Here is a 21,760-nt window from a genome sequence, read left to right as displayed (position 1 = left end):
GGGGCATCTGTCTCTGCTTTCCTCTTGGTTGCCAGCCGGCACAGTTTCCACGTTAGCTGGAGAAGTCAAGCTTGCCACCTGAGGTTTAAGAATGCCAGAGGCAACAGCCCTACCTCTAAATAATTCCAGAGTTTTTCACAGCTTTCTAAAAGTATTTGGTGTATTTCCTTCTGGCCGTAATTCATATATTCTATAGACTTTTCCACCCTGCTGCTTGGAATTATGAAACTTGGTCTAGATTTTGTGCCAGATTTATCAGCATTCTGTCTTTTGAGAGGCAGTAATGATAAGTAAGCATTGCTAGTTCCAGAGCCTCCTGTTTTGGGGACTCTTCACGTAATACATATGGGAGGCTGTGGTTACGGGATTGGCGGCCTGGCCCTGACTGGGTCTGCCGAGGGCCAGCTGGGAGTGCATAGGTTCTCAACTTCGTGTGGGAAAGATTTCACAACATGAATCCAGGTGGCTGTGAGAGTACGTTTTTTAAAACTGGGGACTGTGAAACAAGGATGGACTTAGCATAGAAGAAGCAACAGAAGAGCCTAGGCTGGGCTGTTAAGCTCACTGGGAAGTCAGAGAAAAGGGGGCCTTGGGGACAGGTTTAGGGGCTTATCCTTGGTCAAGCTGCCAGCTGCCCATTGCATTTGAGTTTAGATGTGTGCCTGTGGGGAAGTGTGGAGAGCAGGACACATTAAGATGGCGCCAGTTCTGTCAACTAAGAAGCCATGTTTAGAGCATGAGCAGTAGAGCAAGGACTCAGAAGGATAATGCAGCCTCTTGAGCATGCACGGTACAGCGTGGTCATCCTTTGCTTATCTGAAGGGTAACACCATCCTCTTAGAGCAGGTGCAGTAGAGCGACATAAACCACATGTGCCTATCAAGGTTGCACAGAATGTGTTAATCAGAATGTGTTAATCAGAAGCATCATATAAGAGTATATAAGCAGAGGGTTTCAAACCATGGATGATCTGAAGAGTGAATCACCTTGGGATGTGGTGCACATTCCACGTCTGGAGAAAGCTCTGCCACAATCCTGTCGCTCTGACTCTGCATTGAAAAATGTGGCCTGCCCGGCTGCCTCTCAGACCCGGACCTGGTCTGGACTCTTGGGACCTGGGTTCGTTATTCCCTAGTTCTCTTGTGTGATATTGTTACTGATCGTTTCTGAGTGTTATCACTCTTGATTAATTGTTACTGATTGAGATTGAACCTGCATCAATAAAAGTTGAGTAAATAGCATAGTCACCTTTGTTGGTGCATGGTTATTCCTTGGTACTGGTGTTGTCTGCAGGGCTGGTGGCCCTGGGTGCCTGGGTGCCTTCAGTTTGTGACAAAATCTGGAGGCTGACTTACAGGAAAGACCATAGCACGGATATTCATAAGGTTAGAGTATTGCTTGGGACAGGAAAGAAGAGGAGAAAGGGAGTGGCTCTGGCTGCTCCCCAGAGGGGCAGGGCGCACAGGCAGGGTCTTTTGTCTTGAGGCTTTTATCTCTCTCTTGCTGGTGGGAATCTTAGCGGGAGGGTTTTAGCAGAATATTCATTAGTTTTCGAGGGGTGGGCTTTTAGAGATCTGGTCTTATGTTCTCCACTGATTGGTCAGTGCCAGGGGGTCATTAGGGTCATTAGTCATTGCTATTGGTCTGGGTGATACCCACCTGGCTTTGCTGCTTTTCTGGTCCAGGGGCTGAAATACAGCTGAAGCGCAGATGTTCTCTCTAGGGAGGTGACCTTTCCTATCTGGCCGTAAATTGCTTGGGCATTGTGTTCAGCTGTTTGTCTCAGTTTCCCTCTTCTGCTTGCCAAGGAATTTTCCTAGCTTCTTACTGTCCTGTCTCACTATAGTTCCTGCTTGGCCCTGGTTTTAAAAGGAAAGGGAATGGCTCTGTCTCCTGTTCTCAACCTGGTAAGCTTTCTATTGTAGATGCTCCTACCAACAGCAAGTTCTAGACTTTCCCACAGGTTTTTTTTAACGACCAACTGTAAGCCCCTTTTTATAAGGATTTAATATTGCTTTTTTTTTAGGTCCTGGGAACAGAGTCAGACTGTGGTGATGTGGTGAGGGAGAGGAACTGATCTAAAATTGGAGCTTATTTTCATCTTACCTTTTATCCAAGTTACATCTAGAATCCAATATTGACTCTGTGAATGATTCCCTGCTTCCTCCTCTGGTGAACTCCTTTCTCAAGAGTAACAACAATGAAAGCAATGAATATTAAATCTTGGAAAGCTTAAATTACTTTCCAAAGGTTAAAGTACTTGTAAATGATGGACCTAATCTAGAGCTGAAACTGGAATACATGTCATTATGTCTTTTAACTATTTAAGACAGTTAACCATCTTTTAACTATCTAAAAGGAAGAACTATGATCCACTGAATGGATGGAAAAAGAACTGTTTTTTTCCCTGATATTTTTATTATTGAATACATAGTAGAGCAAACATTAAATAATATTTAATAAAAATAACTCAGTCAAAATCCCACTTACTAAACATATGAACCAAGAGATCACAGTACTTTCTTCCCTTATTGTCAACTATTGGGATTAATTTTCTTAGCAACATTGTAGACAGCTAACCTCCCCCAGAACTCACAGGTCTTTTACACCTGGTCAATAAGTGCTTCTGACCATTTTTCCTCTCAGGCTCTATTCACTTGACCTAAGACAAAGGATTAAAATTGTCAGATAAGATTCACCTGAATTAAAGACCTTGCCTATAACTAAATTTTAGTAATAATTTAAAAAAATTTGTAATTTATTTTTTAGAGATAGGGGAAGGGAGGATGAAAGAGAGGTAGAGAAACATTGATGTGAGAGAAAAACATCAGCTGGTTTCTCAGATGTTTGCTCCTTGACTGCTCCTTGACTTGCTCCTGAACCTGCAACCTAGGCACGTGCCCTGACTGTGAATTGAACCCAACCAAGCCACGCCAGTCAGGACTAGCAATAATTTTTAACAATATAGCAATCAAGAGGTAAAATTGAGCCCTGGCTGGTGTGGCTCAGTGGATTGAGTGCTGGCCTGTGGAGTGAAAGGTCACTGGTTTGATTCCTAGTCTGGGCATATGCCTGGGTTGCAGGCCAGATCCCTGTTTGGGGGCATGTGAGAGGCAATCAGTAGATGTATCTTTTGCACATAGATGTTTCTTTCCTTCCCTTCCCCTCTCTCTGAAAGTAAATAAATATTTTTTTAAAATTTTTTTTTAAGAGATACAAATGAAGTGGGAGAGTCTGGAACATCCTTATGACTCCCCCAGGTTTTCTTTTCTCATTGAGCATGTTCTCTCCAGCCAGAGTAATGGGTGAGATCTCTAAACTGAGGCTTCTAGGTCACCTCATAAAGCAAAGAGTGTTTGGGTTATGAAATGTTTCTTTTATACATATACTACCAGATATTTGTATAGCTTTTGTGACATTCTTCAGGAGCTGTGGAAGCAGAAGGCTTGTGAAGGACAAATCAGTCTTGTAGCTCCCAGCTTTATCTTCTCCTCTTTCAGAGATCTGGATTTAACTAGAGCTATTAGCAACAGCCAGGGAATTGGAATTTTTTGCTACCTTCCCTTCGACCTTGTAATCCCCATAAATCCCATTGACCATTTTCCCTAATTCTAAATCTGTTCCCCCCAAACCATTGTTAAGACATCCACCATGATTTGCCTCCAGACTTTCACCATTTTATACGCAGATGGATAGGCAGCAGTCATGCCATCAGTTCCTCACCATATTTTCCCATCCTCCCTTTTTTTCTCTCAATAAAGTGCTTTAACCATTATGATTTGTGGGAGTCTGGTTTGACATTGCTGTTATACATTGTATACAAAGCATTGCATATATAACTTTGTGCTTTTCAACTCACTCTCACCACCTCTACCTCCCCAACTTTTTCACTGTGACAAGAATCTACAGAATTACTAAATCCCCTTTATACTCAGACTTGTTAGTGGAGACATGAGAGAGAGGAATGTTCTGAGACCTGGCTTTTTCTTGGAGAAAGACTGTTTTTCCCTCTAGCCTGCAGGCAATGGTTGCTCATTCCATGTACGTATGAGTTTGGAGGTGGATCTGATGCTCTTATTACTCCTCACTGTCACTTCTTGAACAGTACTCCTCCACTTTCATGTAAAAACTTCTGCTCTTTGAGGTTTATACCACTAATCATTACTCATCTGCCAACTGTCATTCACCTCCCTTGTTTATGATGACAAATGGCCCTCATCTATAAGTCTTGTCATCAGTCAGAATATCTTCAGTATGATTGACCTATGTGATACCTGGCTGCCTGGTTTCCTGACTGTGCATTCTTTTGTTGTTGTTGTTGCATGTCTAAGACTTTCTTTATTAGCAATAATTGGATATCACTGCCAGACCATTATAATAGGAAAGAATTAAACAGAGACATTGGGGACTCCGTGCAGAATATGGCCACTTCCCAGGTACTCTTCTGTTGATGAGCGAAAAGATATCCTTTTGTTTTTTCTCTCACTGGGATATTTTTTTCAGTAACCTCTGGCATTCTTCAAAACTAACTCTTCTCTCTCCATTCTTGTCCAGTTCTTTAAAGAGGTCCTCTAGGGTGCTTGGACCTTTCAGTAAACTGGGAAATTCATTTTGAATCAATAGCTTTTCCTTCAACAGCTGGTTTGGATCACCTTCTCTGGCTATGTATTTTTCAAAAATGCTCTTGTCCTGACTGGGTGGCTCAGCTGGTTAGAGCATTGTCCTGTGCACCAAAAGGTTTGTGGTTTCAATTTCAGTCTGGGCACAAAGCAATGACTAGCATGAAACAGATGCTCAGTAATATTTGTTGAAAGGATGAATGAATAAGGAGATAAGGATAATATCTAGGTGGGAAATAAGGGTGCCTTATTAATTAAACCTTAGAGGTTATCCATTATACCAAAAGAAATCATTTTCATCTCTATAAAAATCAAAATAATTTGCAACTTATTAATCTTCTATTAGCATGTAAACTGAGGCTTTATTCAATAGTTAATAGTAAGTCAAACAAAAGTACATTCTCTTAGCCCTGGCTGGTGTGACTCAGTGGATTGAGTGCTGGCCTGCGAACCAAAGGGTCACCAGTTCAATTCCCAGCCAGGGCACATGCCTGGGCTGCAGGCCAGGTCCCTGGTAGAGAGTGTGCGAGAGGCAACCACACATTGATGTTTCTCTCCCTCTTTTTCTCCCTCCCTTCCTCTCTCTAAAAATAAATAAAGTATTTTTTAAAAAAAGTACATTCTCTTAGATCAGGGATTGTCAAACTTTCTTAAAGGGCCAGATAGTAAATATTTTAGGTTTTGCCAGTCTTCAGATAACTCTGTTACAGCTACTTAACTCTGCCATCTGAAAGCAAAAGGAGCCATAAACAATACATAAATAAATTAGTGTGACCGTGTTCTAATAAAATTTTGTTTGCAATAAGAGGCAGCATATGGACAATTCCAGATGGGCCACAGTCTGCTGCCCCTGGTTTACTGAATCAGTAGTGATATCCCTTCTTTCATATCTGATACTGATAATTTATGACATCTCTCATTTTTTCTGTCATCATTCTGACTAGAGCTTTATCAAACAACCATTTTTTTGTTTCTTTGATGTTCTCTGTTTTTCTTTGTTTGCTTTCTGTTTTAGTGATTACTTTTATCTTTATCTTATCTCTACTTATTTTGGGTATAATTTACCCTTTTCTAGCTTTTATGATGAAAGTATAGATCATTGATTTTTTAATTTTTGCTGTTAAAGTTTGGTTTTTATTTTTCCAGATCCTTTGAATGCATATAATATATACGTACAAACAAAAAAGCTTCACTTAAAAATATAAGATCATAATATATAGATTTTCTGCAACTTTTTCAACTTAACAAGGCATTCTGGAAATGTTTCTATGGCTGTACAGGGGCAAAAGTAGGTTTACAGTTCATATGGCAAGTAATACAATAATTAACATATAATACAAGAATAAACTGTTTTGTTTATTCACAACCATATACCTACTTTTGCCTCACCTTGTATATAGATAGATACTACATCATTGTTTTCAATTGCACATACTATTCTTTAGTAACTGTTTCTATATTGATAGACATTGAGGTTCTTCACATACTTCACCAGTACAAACTATACTATAATGAAATCCTTAAGAGTGAGATGTTCTCCAGGATAGAGGTACACAGAATATTTTTGATAAATGTGTAATTTATTTAATGTCTCCTCTTTGATGCTCAGAAGGAATAAACTACTTCTCTATAGTTTACCACACTAACTACAATGAGTGGCCCCTTCTTTGTTGTGAATTTCTTATGCTGCTAAGAGCTGAACTTTGGGAAAACATCTTCCCACATTAGTTACATTCATAAGGTTTTTCTCTAGTATGAATTCTCTGATATTCAACAAGGCTTGAGCTGTATCTGAAGGCTTTCCCACGTTTCTTACAGTGATAGGGTTTTTGTCCAGTATGAATTCTCAGATGCCCAATAAGAATTGAGTTCTTCATAAAGGCCTTCCCACTGTCATTACACCAATAGGGTTTATTTCCATTATGAATTTTCCGATGTCCAGCAAAGGACATATCCCTGAGAGATTTTCCACATTTACCATAGTGGTAGGGTTTGTCTCCTGTACGCATTCTTTAATGCTGTTAAGAGTTGAGCTCTTCCTAAAGGGCCTGATGAAAGAGCTCCTACCTCCAATCCAGTCCACCTACCCACCTGTATGCCTCAAGGTGTGGGGGTTATATTTTTAAATCAGTCCTGCCTCTTTCTATTTGTGTCTCATTAAACACCGCTTTTCCCCCCAGGAGTGTCTGTACTGGACTCTTAAGATCTGAGCTGCGGTATCTTCATGCTACAGCCTTAGCCCATTTCTCAACATTTACAAGATCCTTTTCTTACATTTCCAGTGCCACTGGAGGCCAACTAGCTTTAATTAAAAAACAACAACAACAACAAAAAACTTTTAAAGTAATTCCACACTGAAACACTGATTAAACCCATGCTATCTTAAAATTGAAAAAGAAAAAAAAAAAAGAGTTGAGCTCTTCCTAAAGGCTTTTTCACATTCATTATACTAGCATGGATTTTCTGATGTTCCAACACAGTTGCATTATCCCTAAAAGCTTTTCCAAATTCATACTTTTAAAAGGCTTTGCTGCCCTGACCGGTGTGGCTCAGTGGGTTCCCACAAACTAAAAGGTCTCAGATTCGATTCAGGGTCAGGACACAGGCCTGGGTTGCTGGCTAGGACCCTGCTTGGGGGCTTGCAAGAGGCAACCAATTGATGCTTCCCTCACACATTGATGTTTCTCTCCCTCTCTTTCTCCCTCCCTTCCTCTCTCTCTAAAAAAAATTAATAAATAAAATCTTCCAAAAAAATTTTTAAAAAGGCTTTTCTCCACTATGTATTCTCTTATAATGATTAAGGGTTGCCTTATGAGCAAAGGCTTTCCTGCAGTCTTCACATTTGTAGAGTTTCTAACTGCTATGAGTTCTGTGATGACCTAAAAGGATACAGTTTTTTTTAAGTATATTTTATTGATTATGTTTACAGTTGTCCCATTTTTCCCTCCCCTTTATCCTCTCCCCTGTACTCCACTCCCATCAGCATTCTCCCCCCTTAGTTCATGTCCATGGGTCGTACATATAAGTTTTTTGGCTTCTCCATTTCCTATACTATTGTTAACCTCTCCCTGTCTATTTTGTGCCTACCAATTATGCTTCTTAGTCCCTATACCTTTCCCCCCATTCTCTCCCCACCCCTCTCAGCTGATAACCGTCCCTGTGATCTCCATTTCTGTGATTCTTTTCCTGTTCTAGTTGTTTGCTTAGTTTGTTTTTGTTTTCTTTAGGTTCAGTTGTTGATAGTTGTAAGTTTGTTGTCATTTTACTGTTCATAGTTTAGATATTCTTATTTTTCTTAGATAAGTCCCTTTCACATTTCCTATAATAAGGGCTTGGAGATGATGAACTCCTTTAACTTGACCTTATCTGGGAAGCACTTTATGTGCCATTCAATTCTAAATTTTGCTGGATAGAGTAATCTTGGATGTAGGTCCTTGTGTTTCATGACTTTGTATACTTCTTTCCAGCCCTTTCTTGGCTGCAAGGTTTCTTTTGAGAAATCAGCTGATAGTCTTATGGGAACTCCTTTGTAGGTAACTGTCTCCTTTTCTCTTGCTGCTTTTAAGATTCTCTCCTTATCTTTAACCTTGGATAATGTAATTATGATGTGTCTTGGTGTGTTCCTTCTTGGGTCCAATTTCTTTGGGATTCTCTGAGCTTCCTGGACTTTCTGAAAGTCTATTTCCTTCAACAGACTGGGGAAGTTTTCCTTCACTATTTTTTCAGAAAGGATACAGTTTTTTTCTGAAAGATTTTGTCCATTCATTGAGTGTTGTTTCTCTCCAGAGTGAATTCTGTGATGATTAGTAATTGTTGAGTGCTTTTTGAGAAACTTCCCACCTCTCTATAAGATTGCTTGTTGATGTGAATTTTATGATTTAAAAGAAATGAGCTACTCATACAGACTATCCCACATTCTTTACATTTATGGGATTTCTCACCAGTATGATTTCTCTCATGGCTAATAAAGGAGGAATTATATTTGAAGACTTTCCCCAAATTATAGTGTTTTTCCTCTGTGAAGCTTCAGTCCTCCCAATCCAGACCAGTATCAAACATGACACTTTCTGTTCGCTCTTCCAGAGCAGATCCTTCAGAAGTATTTTGCTTTGGTCTGACATCTTTGTGTCAAACCAGTACTCCTGGACTGCATAGATACCTGGCAGAACTTCTTGTACCGTCACCCAGGGCTGTGCCCTTTGCTCCTGAACTGTTCTTACAGGCAAGGGCAAAGAATCTTGCATAAGCCAATAATAGTTCTGGAGGCTGGAAGTCCAAAATCAAGGTGATGGCAGGGTTGGTCTTCTGAGACTCTAGGTAGAATACTCCCTTGACTCCTCCTAGCTTCTTGTGGTCATGTCAGTCCTTGGCCTCCTGTGGCTTGCAGCTGATTCACTCCAATCTCTGCCTCTGTCATCACACGGCATTTCTCCCTGTATGTCTCTCTAGATTATTGACTTTAGACTTCTTTTCTAAGATAAACATTTAAACCTATAAATGTCCCTCTAAACATTGTTTTAACTGCATCCCATAAATTTTAATGTTTTGTTTTAATTTTTATTCAGTTCAAAATATTTTCTAATTTCCTTCATGTACTTTCAACCTATACTTGGCATAAATTAGTAATTCAGTCAAGGACTGAAGGGGACCATTATCCAGATGTCTGGAGCTCTTTCTCTGAGGGGCTTTCTCCTTTCTGGTAGTTTGCTCCAAAATTCTATCACAGTCACCTTGAACTCTCTTTCCTCAGCAGGACTTCCCTTTTGGGCTTGGGATCTCCTTCCCTGTGCCACAGTTTGGAGCTTGCTCCTATATGGAAAGCCATGGTGGTTACAGGGCACACCTTGTTTGTTTCCTTTTTCTTTGAGATCACAGGCCTGGGCTACCTGTAGTTCATTGTCTAAAAACAGTTGTATCATATATTTGGTCTGGTTTTCTAGCTGCTCATAGTGGGAAGGGAAATCCTCCGGCAATTTCTCCCTCAAGAGTAGAAGTGGGGGTCACAGTATATTTTAAAAAATGAAATAAAATAGTGGCTTACAGAGAAGTTATGAGTTATTTTCATTTTTATGGACCTCTTCATTGTTAAATATGAACTTTTCTGAGAAGAGTAATGAAAAGTTGATATAAAGGTAATATAGCACTTACTGAACAATTTATTGATTTCAACAAAGTCTGTACACTCAGCTGTTACCAAGATTCATATCATTGGTTACTGTGTGGGAAGATGGATGAGGAAATGAGAATTCTGTTGCTCTTGGTAGCTTATTTTTTTTCCTAGTTGTTATTTCTTCATTTATTTCTTAAGGAAGTTCTGTTTTTTATGCCTTGCCTGGTGTTAAGTTGGTGCCAATGCATGTCTCTTTTCTTTTAAAGAACAATGGCAGGTTGGCTTTGCTAGTGCTTGCTCAACTCAGTGATCCAGAAGCCTGCCTTTGTTTTCCTCTTATCTCTCAGTTGACTTGTGTCCACATTTAGTCTTTTGGACATTTAGTAGGTATTTCCCGGGAGTCAGGTTGGCTTTGGATGATTATCAGCTTGTTGCTTTAGCTAATCGTAGCCCTTTTCCAGTTATGTGTACATGCAGACATTATTATCCATCTTTAATACTTTGATTCTTCTGCATATTTTCTGTATGAAATTCTAAAATATACTTTGTTATAACCACAGGGCCAGGGCTAGGGTGAAGAAAGAGGCACATATGGCACTAAATTTAAGGAGATAATCATTCTCAAGGGTTGGGTAAACCAGCCTTGCACTTCATGACTCTGAGAGTGAGCACCTCTTTAAATTTTGTGCTGAGGCACCTCTCTTGCCTCCCCCTGGTTCTGGCTCTATATAACCCTGACCATAGTTGGTTACAGACACCTATATAACTAAGACCTTAAAATGAACTCTGTATAACAACTTTCATTTAGAGCATGCTTTGACTTTACTGCATCTAAGAATGCGGAAGTGAAAGTCAGTGCCATGCCTGCAGTAATTCTACAGCCCAAAAGTTTCTCCGTTAGCAACATTAGCCAGAAGTTTGGACCATGTTATCTAGGTTAACCATAGTAGGTCACTGTTTTCCCTATTATGACATCCTTGTCATTAAGAAGTTCATTCTAGCAAATGAAAATCCTGGTCTGGCTGATACCATGATATGCAAAACCACCTGACTCTGGCAAACACTTGATTAGAACGTGATAACCTGTAACCTGCTAAAGATCAAGCATTTTGTTTGTGTTGCTGCCAGTTCAGTGGGGGAAGTACTCAAGTTTGTTCAGCTCTCTGTTCTTCTGGTCCCATAGTCCTCACACTGTTCCTGAGAAATGCCTTAGAGGGGAGTGAGAGATCAAGTGGTGGGACCCTGCCCCCTTCCCTGCATATGCTGCCACCAGAATAGCTCTTTTGATTGTGTGTTTGTGTGTTTTTTTCCCCCTGATTCATGAACTAGATAGAGTTCTACATGAAAAGGACTCGCTGAGAGGGGAACCAGCCCTGAAGGTGGGGCAGTGCTCTATAAGCTAAAATATCTTGAGCTAAAAACATTCTCTTTTGCTTCTTCTGTTCCTCTTACTAGGTAGCTTTCCCACCCTCTTAAAAATCAGTCTTCAAAATAGCCTCAAATGTTGGTGTTCAAGGTTCTTTACAGAACAGTAGTCTCTGTTTTTATTTCATCTTAAAATATTTTCATTCTTTGTTTTTAGATGCCAGTGAGAGCAGGTGCGAGCAGGTGAAGACACAATTTGGAATTGGCCTGAGATCTGGGGGAGAAAATCACCTCCATCTTCTTGAAGGAACCCCTTCTCTCCAGTCATGTTGGGATGCCTGCTGCCAGGACTCTGCCTGCCATGCCCTTTGGTGGTTAGAGGGGATGTGCATTCAGGCTGACTGCAGCAGGCCCCAGAGCTGCCAGGCTTTTAGGACAGAGTCTTCTAATTCCATGCTGGTGTTTCTAAAAAAATTCCAAACTGCAGATGATTTAGGCTTTACACCTGAAGAGGATGCAGCTCATATTCTGGGGATAGGTTGGAGCAGGGCATCTGAGAGGAGGCAGAGCCCCCTCAGAGCTCCACTCCGACCCACTGTATCTTTCAGTAACCAGCAGAGCTTAATCAGGAAGCTTCAGAAGAGAGACATTCTCGATGAAGTTACACCTGCAGTGACACAGCATTCTGAAGTGAATGACTCCAAGGAACTAGGTCATCTGAATACCAGTGGCTCTGAAGAGGTAAGCATATTATGAGTAGGAGCAGAGAATCCCTTAAGTCTGCTTTTACATTTGGCACACCTAGGCAATGAAGCTGGTGCTGGTGGGCAGCGCTCCTGGGCTGAGGAGTGTATGTATAAAGCTGCTTAGTGTCACCTTCGTGGGGGCTTCCCAGATAAACAAGTATAATTTGACCTTAGTGATGTTCATTCCATACAAGTCTGACCATTGTTTGGTAAAAGCAGAAAGCTGCTCATTATCTAGTCTAAGCTGGTTCTTGGCTACAGGTAAGTGCCATTGTGTAGGTGTTAGTTTCCACCAACGATTCTGCAGTGATTTCTGCCAGATTGCAAAACACTTGACTGATGTGGTTGCAGTCGAGTTCTTCTCTCCCCCTCCCCCATCTCCGCCTATAAACACATTCCTTATGAGGTAGTTTCTATTCCAGTCTGAAGTAACCGTGGTTGGTACCACAGATTAATACCTTACCTGCTAGGCTAGGGAGCCGGGATATAGCCATTAGCCAAGAGGTCTTTAGGGTGAATTTTCACCAAGCTTTGTATGCCAAGGGAGATACCACCAGCCGAGTTTATTCCGCTTATTTTTCTTCATTGTTATTCTTCCTGGCAAATGATTAAAAGGAATGACTCACTCTATGCTCAGTCTTCCTTGATTGCTGTGATTTATTTTTGTATTTGTTTTGTCCTGGTTGTCTCTATCAAGTTGAAGCCAGAGTGGGGAGGCAGTACTGTATGCCAGGCATTGTGTGTGCTAATCATTTTACTATGTCATTTTGTTTAATTTTCATAGCAATATTTCCAAGTAGGTGTTATTAGTCCTGTTTTACTAATGAGGAAACTGAGGCCTAAAGAGGTTAAACAGTTTGACCATGCAGCTTGTGAGTAGCAAACCTAGAATTAGAACCCAGATTTAATATTAAGAAAAAAACCTGTCAGTGCAATATTAGAGGTATAGTCTTAGGCTTAACATGCCCATAAACATTTATAGACACTTATTACCAATGTCAGGCACTTTTATAAGCACTAGAGATATATAGGTAAACAACACATGATCTATACCCTCAGGGAGTTTATTTACAGTCTAGTGAAGGCTCAGATATGAAGATAGATTTTATAGTAGTGTATAATTATTGCATTAATAGAGTTATGTACACAACACAACAGGATCACACAGAGGAAGATTTTACGGAGATATTTAACTTATTTCTCAAAGGATGAGTAGGATTTTACTAAGGGATTAAAAGTAGTAAAAAACATTCTGGACAGAGGCACTATGTATGCAAAGGCTCAGTCAGTCAGCAAATACTGATTGCACATTTATTAGTACAAAGTACTATATACACTAAGGCAGTAGGAATATTATAGTAAATAAGATAAACATGACTTCTCCCCTAATAGAGTTACACTCTGGCAAGGAAAACAGATATTACATTTATAATAATTAAGTAATTATAAGTTTGTTGCAGGTTGTGAAAGGATAAGTGCAGAGTTCTAGAGAGCATCTAGTAGGAGCCTGAGACTCAGGGGTAAGGTTAGGCTACCCTAAGGAAGGAAAGTTTAATCCAAGACTTGAAGTAGAAGCAGGAGTTAGGGAAAGAAACAGGCCAAGAGTATTTTAGGCAGAGAGAATAACGATTTCAAAGTTTGCCAGGTGGCAAGATCAAGAAGTTGAAAATAAAAAAAAAAGACGTTGAGAGACACTGGTCTTGTTGGGTAAACAGAAGAAGAGAGCCGGTGGTCAAAGAAGAGGCGCCCGAGGGGCGTGCAGAGCCTTGCGGCCTTCTTAAAGGGTCGGTCTTTATGTAGGCAGGGGTGACATGACGAGATGTGCTGCTGTGTGGTGAATAGACTGAAGGAGGGCAAGAATGTACATGGAGCAGTCACATAGGAGGCTCTTCAGGCAAGGGAACCATTGCATTAAAGATGGGGGTTGAAGGTACTGGAAAGAGGGTAAACAACAGATCCCTCAGAGCGGTGGTTCTTTAGCATATATCAGAATCACCTGGAGGCCTTGTTAAAGCATTTCTGGGCCCCAACTCAGGCACTCGTGATTTAGTAGGTCTATAGCAGAGCCTGGGAATTGCATTTGTAACAAGTTCCTGGAGAATGATGATGCCACTGGTCTGAGAGCCATATTTTGAGAACCATTGCCTTCTAGGACAGGTGTGTTAGAATCCAGAAATGGAGCAGAAGATTAACTTTAGGCAGGAGGAGAGGCATCTCCTTCATTGTGATAGGAAGGAAAAAGTGGGTGCATATAGGTGTAGCTAAAGAGGGTTTTGAGACTTGGTAGAGGACATTGTGGTAGTTCTAATATTGTCCTGTTTTTTTCTGAAGTGGGATAGAAATAACTATCTTCATGCCTGAATTACTGGAGGTAGAAGCAAAAGTAGCTGGAGTGGGGATAGGTGGGTAGAGGCAAGAAAAGCAGAGGTTTAGAGAGAGTGGTACAGGTCTGAAATAGCCATTTCTGTGTGAAGGGTAGGAGAGGGCAGACTAGGTAGGGAAATAGAAAAATTCTAGGCAGCACTGATGATGGAGCCCGTGAATTTACAAGAGTGGTACTGATCTTTAGAGTTGTATGTTTTTCCTCTTAGCAGCCCTGTCAAGAAAAGGCTGATAGTTTGATTCATCCAAGATTGAAACTTTGCCAATCTTGTATAAAAGGAAGTTGGGGCATGGAAATTGAAGTTGTTGTCGACAGTGGATGAGAGAGAGAGTGTAAGAAGATAGGAAAAGAGGTAAAGATAGGAGGGGCAGACAGATATGATAGAGGAGATTTGATATTCAGAGGTTTTGCTGATAGGAAGCAGAAATATGGGACACAGGTAAATGTGAGTCCTGGAAAGAGAGGAGGAAGTAGTCAGGGATTTTTGGAATTAAGTTTTTGGAGGTGAAGAAGCGCTGGTGATTATAGGATTTAAGATGGAGCTGTGGAAGAGGGTTGCTGAGGTAGAGTGGAGAAGAAATTTACTATCAACAGGGAGCTCAAAGAACATGTTAAAATGAGTTACCCATGTGGACATTGAGATAGACTCTAACAATGGTGATGATAATAGCAGCAACAGCTAATATTTACTGAGTGAGCACTTACTATGTGCCGGGTACCCTTCTGAACCTTTTACATGTATTAACTCTTTTTAATCCATACAACAAATACTGTGAAGTGCTGTTTTCATCTCTGTTTTATAAATGAGGAAGCTCAGGAAAAGAAAGAGTAAAGAGCATGGCCAAGGTAACATAGCTAGTATATGGTAGTATCAATACTTGAACCAGGCAGTCCGATTCTATCCAGAGTCTGTTTTTTTTTAGCTAGGCAAGGACTTGGGGTGAAGAATTTTGACAGCCAGATTTTGACATCAGTACAGTAGGAGCAGTAACTAATACGTTGGGAGATGACAGCTATGCTGAGAGTAGAAGCTGTAGTGCACAGCGAGACGACCAAGGAGAAGAGGTTTTTACAATGAAGATAGAAGAGTAATGGTATGCAAAGAGCATTGGAAAGGGAGGCAGATAAAATAGCAACCCACCTTCAGTCCTAGAATAAGTGGTCAGGGACTAGATTATGGACAGGTGACCTGTGTGGTGGTACAAGTCTTCACACTTAGAAAGGCCCTGTTTTTGGTTTAATGCTTTATTGTTACTGTCTTGAAATTCTTAGTAATTTTTGAACAAGGGATCCTACATTTTCATTTTGCACCAGATCCTGCAAATTATGTAGCCTGTCCTGCAGGAGGTATAAGGAACAAAACATGAAATGACTGAGCATATAAATGACTCTTTGATCATGGAGTGAAATTCCAAGGAAATTCAGTTCAAAGAAAAGGAGGTTTGGTCTCACAGGAAAGGAAGCATAGATGATTATAGGCATAACAGTTTAGCGTGGTACATGTTTAACAACTGGTTTTCCCGTGGAAAACAAAAACAAGTCCTGAATTGTAGACTTAGCCAATTTCATAGTGTAAATACTACCGCCATAACCCATTTCAGGCTACCAACGTGAATTCACTGAACACAGAGTTGGGAGGGACCAGCACAGTCAGCACACTAGAGGGTAATTATGATCAATAAAAATAGAAATAGATGAGTAAAATGAGAAATATGGTAGATTTAGGCCCGACAATCTCCTGGAAGATGGTGAGAATGCAATCTCATACCTCACAGACTTCAGGTATATGCTGGAAGGAAGATGGTGTATTGGCTGGGAAGTTTTCTTCTTCTTGTTCACCAGCAGTGGGCAGAGGCAATAAACTGCTGTTAGTGAATAGGATCTCAGATTTTATGGTGTAACATGGATAATGGTTGGATGTTGGTTGTGGGGTGGGAATCGAACTTGCATTATAAGCCCCAAGAGTGGGAATGGGCCTTTGTGCACAGAGGCATTATATAGTTTGACATTAACACGTTGAGAACTACAAGCATTGCTAAAAAATGGTGAAGTCTTCAGATCCAGACAATTTATATGACTTTGTATGCTATGCTTAGGAAGGCCACGGAGAACTTTGGAAGGGTGGTAGGATCACCGTGTACATTCATAATGGTTAACTGGTAGGCATTTCTTATAGGAGGGAACTTGGAGTTCAAACTTCCCTTTATCCCACTAGGGAAAGGAAGAGAAATGTATACAGGACAGATTGTCTCCCTCTAATTAGGGATGACTGGCCAGCAGCACTAGTTTCTAATTTGTATTGTCTTCACTAAGGTAGGTCAGGCAACTCTGCATCCAAAGAGAGAGGAAAATGTATCATAAATTGTTCTTGTCTTGCCTGAAATGCCTACAGAACTGCAAAAGCCTTTGTTGTCAGTAGCATTTTTCGTTCTTTGGGAAATATACGTATATTGTATACAAGACAAGGTAGAGATTTTGCAATTCCAAAAGTGGAAAGGAGTATCACCGATTTATCACCCCTTTTTCAACTGAAAGAAGGAGAAGCTGATGTTGCTTAGTTTAATTACTGCATCTGCTCTATGCCATGAATCTCTGAATTAGTAGCAGGAGGACCATAAAGGTGTGTTGATTGGGTACTGGAATGTTTGCGGTACAAGCATGTCAGCCGCTGGCAATTAATTGTTGCCAGTCCTGCTTTGTGAAAGGAAAAGGAGCATTCTCTTTGAGTCCGGGAAATGAAGGTCCAATTAGGTATCCCTACATATATAAGGTTGGACTTTAGGAAAACTGACATCCTCCTCTCTCTAACATTCATCTCCCTGTTTATAGTCAATAATCACAGTATCTCAACCCCTAAAAGCAGTGGCTTTCTGTGGAACAAATGACTGAGTGGATAAATGAGCCAAGTCCTTGGACACCTCTCTGCAGCCTTTTCTCGCTGAAGAAAACTCTTGTGCTGATTCTTAATAAGGCCAGAGCTTACCTCTTACCGGAGATCGAGGCGTGGGGTGTGGGCAGAGACAGAGAAGAGCCTTGCATAACCAAGGACAGAAACCTAAGCAGTTCTCTGCTTTTGTTTTGTTCTGGTTTGTTTATCAGGGATTTTTGCTTGGTTGCTTTCTTTTGGTTTTTAAATTTTTCCTTTCGTCCTTTAGGCTTGTAAAATTTTTGCCAAGAGTTTATTCTTCTGGCTATTATTTCCTGGCAAATTGGGAATCCCTTGAGGCCTAATTTTTCCCAGATTCTCATCCTTAGTTATCTGAGCAGCAGATACCAAAAATTTTTCAGCCCCAGACCCCCTTGCTCTCTCTCTCTGGCCTTTATAAATTACATATGTTTCTAACCCCTCAGTGACCTAGGCCCTTCCAGTACTGTCTATGTGCATACTCTCATTAAGCACTCCCCTAGCCGCACCTCCCCACCCTGCTACTCTAACATGAGTGCCTTATTGCATGGACGGGAAACTGGACAGCCTGTTGCCTTCCATAGGGTGGTGCAGAAATTCCAGCTATTGTACTTTTTCCTTTTTTAAAAGTATTAGTGCCTAAATGATAATGCCCTTTTTAAAATTTTTTCAACATAGCTGCTCACTTTCTCTTCTAATCTCCTAAATGTTCTGGTTCTTTCATCTGTTTATCTGGTTTTACTCTGTGAAATGAATTTGAAAATATGTTTCTTGGCTACTTTGTAAGTTAACTTATAAAGCAAGAGGTGATGAGATTTTGGTGTGAATTCATTAACAGATCCTTGCTAATTGGCCAAACTTGAGCCATGGTAAAAAAGTCTCAAAAACAGCCATCCTTAGTTAACAACGCCCCTTTCACCCTTCCCCCTTTCTCCCTTTTTTGGTGGTCGGTCTTAGTTTCTTCAGGGGGACCTGCGAAGACATAACTTTGTAACAGTTACTATATTACAAAAATAAACGCTTCCATATTCTCCAGCCCCACCTTTGGTTGCTAAGAATTGGTTGGGGATATGCCTTTTATACCCCACTGTCTTTGCTAATGTAGGAAGACACTGCCTTTCACCTAGCAGGATTTCTGTTTGTAGTGGTGGTAGTTTTTACTTTAATATGATTGTGTCTCAAATCAAAATGTGTTGAGAACAGAATTTTTGCAAATCGTTCTTCATTATTAAGTAGACACCAGGGTAGCATGTATCTTACCAGGGAGGGCCTCTCCCTGGACTGTGATGATATGACCCAGGTAAGTATCAACATCCTATGTGTGCTCTGAAGTCTCCTACTCAAAACAGAATAGCCTGTAATAAAGAGATTTTTGTTCATTTGCAATTATGGTATTAATAACTGGGTCTGGCTTGCTTGATTTGTAGAAGGTGGTCCCAGAATGGGGGTGAGAGGGAAGGAGGAAGAAACAAGGGGAAGGAGGGAGAGAGAAATGAGAGATGGAGAAAGGAAACATGAATAGAAGCCTTTTATCATTCTGAATAAAGATTCTGTGAAGAAGACACATGTGTATACTTGGGACATGATTATATGACTTATGGTTTGTTCAGAATTGGGTTAGTTTTTATGATTTCTATCAAGTGCCTAACAAAATTCCATCAAAGTTTCCCCAACCCTATATCATCCCCTAAAAAATTTCACTTTTACGACATAGTTTCTGAAGTAAAATAATTTACTCCACGTTTCCTTTTCCTGTTTCTTTAAAAATGATAATAAATAATAAATGAAGTTGTTTCTTTAAAAATCTCTCTGCCTTACTTAAAAATATTCATACTTTTATTCCTACTTCTGGGAATCTATTCTAAAGCAGTAATTTATTTAGAGCTTTACACATGATGATGTGATGCTGTTTAATAAAAACATGGAAGTACTCTAAGATGGGGAAAATGGATGTTGTATAGTCATTAAAAATATGTGTTTGGTTGCATGAATGGCTTTTTTTATTACTCTATACTACTTTCCACTCCAAACATGCTTGAATGTTTATTCTTCTGTGGATACCATATTTTTAAAAAAGTTTTATTAAAGTATAATTAATTAAAATATACAATATGATTAGCTTTGATATATGTATATACCCATAAAACCATCACTACAAAGAAAGATATTCATTACTTCAAAAGTTTCCTTCTGTCCCTTTTTCATCCTTCTTTCCCACCCTTATCCCTGGGCAACCTCTGATCTGCTTTAGATTAGTATTCATTTCCTAGAATTTAAAAATAAATGGAATCAGGGACTTCTGGGCAAGATAGAGGCAAAGGTAAACATGACTCACCTCCTCACACAACCACAGCAAAAATTACAACTAAACTACAAATAGCTATCACCCAGAATTATCAGAAAATCAAGCTGTACGGAAATCCAACAACCAAGGAACTAAAGAAGTCACATTCATCGAGATGGGTAGGAGGGCTAGGGACACGGAGATGTGGAATGGGTGATCCCACATCCATGGGAAGTAGCTAAAAATCACGAGGGATACCTTGGGAACAAGGGATTCCAGCCCCACAGCAGAACACCCGGCCCATGGTGCCGGTGCCAGGAAGGTAAGTCCCCATAACTTCTGGCTATAAAAACCAGTGGGGGTTGGAGTGGTGGAAGAAACAGCAGGGTTCTCAGGAGTCTCCTCTTAAAGGGCCCACCATGGACTTAGGACTTTTCAGACTCATTCCCTCTCAGCTCCAGCGCTGGGGCAGCAGCTGGAAGGGCACCAGTGGCATATGGGGAGAAACTTAAGTGTCTGGCATCAAGGTGAGGGCTGGGGGACAACTTCCTCCTGGACAAAACTACAGAGACCAGGCAGTGGCATTGTCCCCTTACTGAGCCCTCCCCACACAGAGCCAGAGAGTGGCAACACCCTATCAGAGACCCTATCAACTTGGGTCACAAGGGTTGTCCTGCTCTAGCAATTACCTAAGGCTCTGCCCCGTTGAACTTACTGGTGCACTTTTCTACAATAGGCCACTCTACTAAGGGAGTAAAAGCAGCTCTACGTAGTACAAACAAACACAGGGAGACTGCCAAAGTACGGAGACAAAGAAGCATGGCCCAAATGAGAGAACAGAACAAAACTCCAGAAAAAGAACTAAACAAAATGGAGATAAGCAATCTATCAGATGCAGAGTTCAAAACCCTGGTTATTAGGATGTTCAGGGTACTTTTTGGATACTTCAACAGCATAAAATCAGAAATGAAGGTCACACTAAGTGTAATAAAATATACAGCGAACTAACAGTGGAGTGAATGAAGGCGAGAATTGAATCAATGATTTGGAACATAAGGAAGAAAAATCAATTAAAACAGCAAGAAGAAAAAAGAATCCAAAGAAACAACAATAGGCTAAAGAGGCTCTGAGGCAACTTCAGATATACTGACTTCAAATATCATAGGGGTGCCAGAAAGAAAGGAAAGAGCAAGAAATTGAAAACTTATTTGAAAGAGTAATGAGAGAAAACTTCCCTAATTTGGTGAAGGAAATAGACAAATATTTAAGTCCAGGAAGCACAGAGAATGCCAAACAAGATGGACCCAAAAAGGACCACACCAAGACACATCATAATTAAAATCCCAAAGGTTAAAGATAGAGAATCTTAAAAGCAGCAAGAGAAAAAGCAGAGAGTTACCTACAAAAGAATTCCCATAATATTGTCAGCTGATTTCTGAAAAGAAACTTTGCAGGCTAGAAAGGACTGGCAAGAAGTATTCAAATTGATGAGAAGCAAAGACCTATATAATCTGTATTATTCTGTCCAGCAAGGCTATCATTTAGAATTGAAGGGCAGATAAAGTGCTTTCCAAAAAAGGTAAAGCTAAAGGAGTTAATCATCACCACGCCATTATTATATGGAATGTTAAAGGGACTTATTTAAGAAAAAGATCAAAACTGTGAACATTAAAAATGGCAATAAATTCACAACTATTAACAATTAAATCTAAAAAACTAAGCACACAAGCAGAACAGAAACAGAATCATAGATACAGAGATCATTTAGAGGGTTATCAGTTGGGAGGGGGAGAGGGAGATGGAGGAAATAGTGCAGGGATCAAGAAGTACAAATTGGTAGGTACCAGTCCTGGCTGGTGTAGCTCAGTGGATTGAGCCCTGGCCTGTGAACCGAAAGGTCACTGGTTTGATTTCTGGTCAGGCTGCATGCCTGGGTTGTGGGCTTGTGAGAGGCAGCTGGTTGATGTTTCTCTCACACATTGGTGTTTCTCTCCCTCTCTTTCTCTCTCCCTCCCTCTCCTCTAAAAATGAATAAAATATTTTTAAAAAACCAATTGGTAGGCACAGAATAGACGGGGATGTTAAGAACAGTATAGGAAATGGAGTGGCCAAAGAACTTAGGTGAATGACCCGTGTCTATGAACTGAGGCAGCGGGGGATGCTGGGGGGAATGGCAGGTACCAGGTGGAGTGGGGCATGGGGGAAAATTGGGACAACTGTAATAGTATAATCAATAAAACATTAAAAAATAAATGGAACCATATGTTATGTACTCTAACAGCATTATTGAGGTATAATTTATGTACCATAAAACTCCTTTTAAGCATACAGTTTAGTGATTTTAGTAA

The 21,760-nt window shown here is 40.4% G+C and overlaps 1 protein-coding gene across 5 annotated transcripts in view; it reads left to right on the top strand.

The window, feature by feature from the left end:
* Nucleotides 1–21,760, top strand: part of KIAA0319L (KIAA0319 like) — a 97,161-nt gene that overhangs the window by 20,499 nt on the left and 54,902 nt on the right. For all 5 annotated transcript variants that reach the window (XM_054571950.1, XM_054571955.1, XM_054571954.1 and 2 more), the window contains exon 3: nt 11,312–11,835. In XM_054571950.1, coding sequence (XP_054427925.1) covers nt 11,312–11,835 — 524 coding nt within the window. The remainder of the gene's footprint in view (nt 1–11,311; nt 11,836–21,760) is intronic.

The sequence above is a fragment of the Pteronotus mesoamericanus genome, unplaced genomic scaffold (genome assembly GCF_021234165.1).
Source record: "Pteronotus mesoamericanus isolate MK-2021 breed Mesoamerican mustached bat unplaced genomic scaffold, CSHL_Meso_final contig_221, whole genome shotgun sequence".
Taxonomy (NCBI): domain Eukaryota; kingdom Metazoa; phylum Chordata; class Mammalia; order Chiroptera; family Mormoopidae; genus Pteronotus; species Pteronotus mesoamericanus.
The sequence above is the reverse complement of the archived record's forward strand: the minus strand, read 5'-3'. Positions and strand labels throughout refer to the sequence as shown.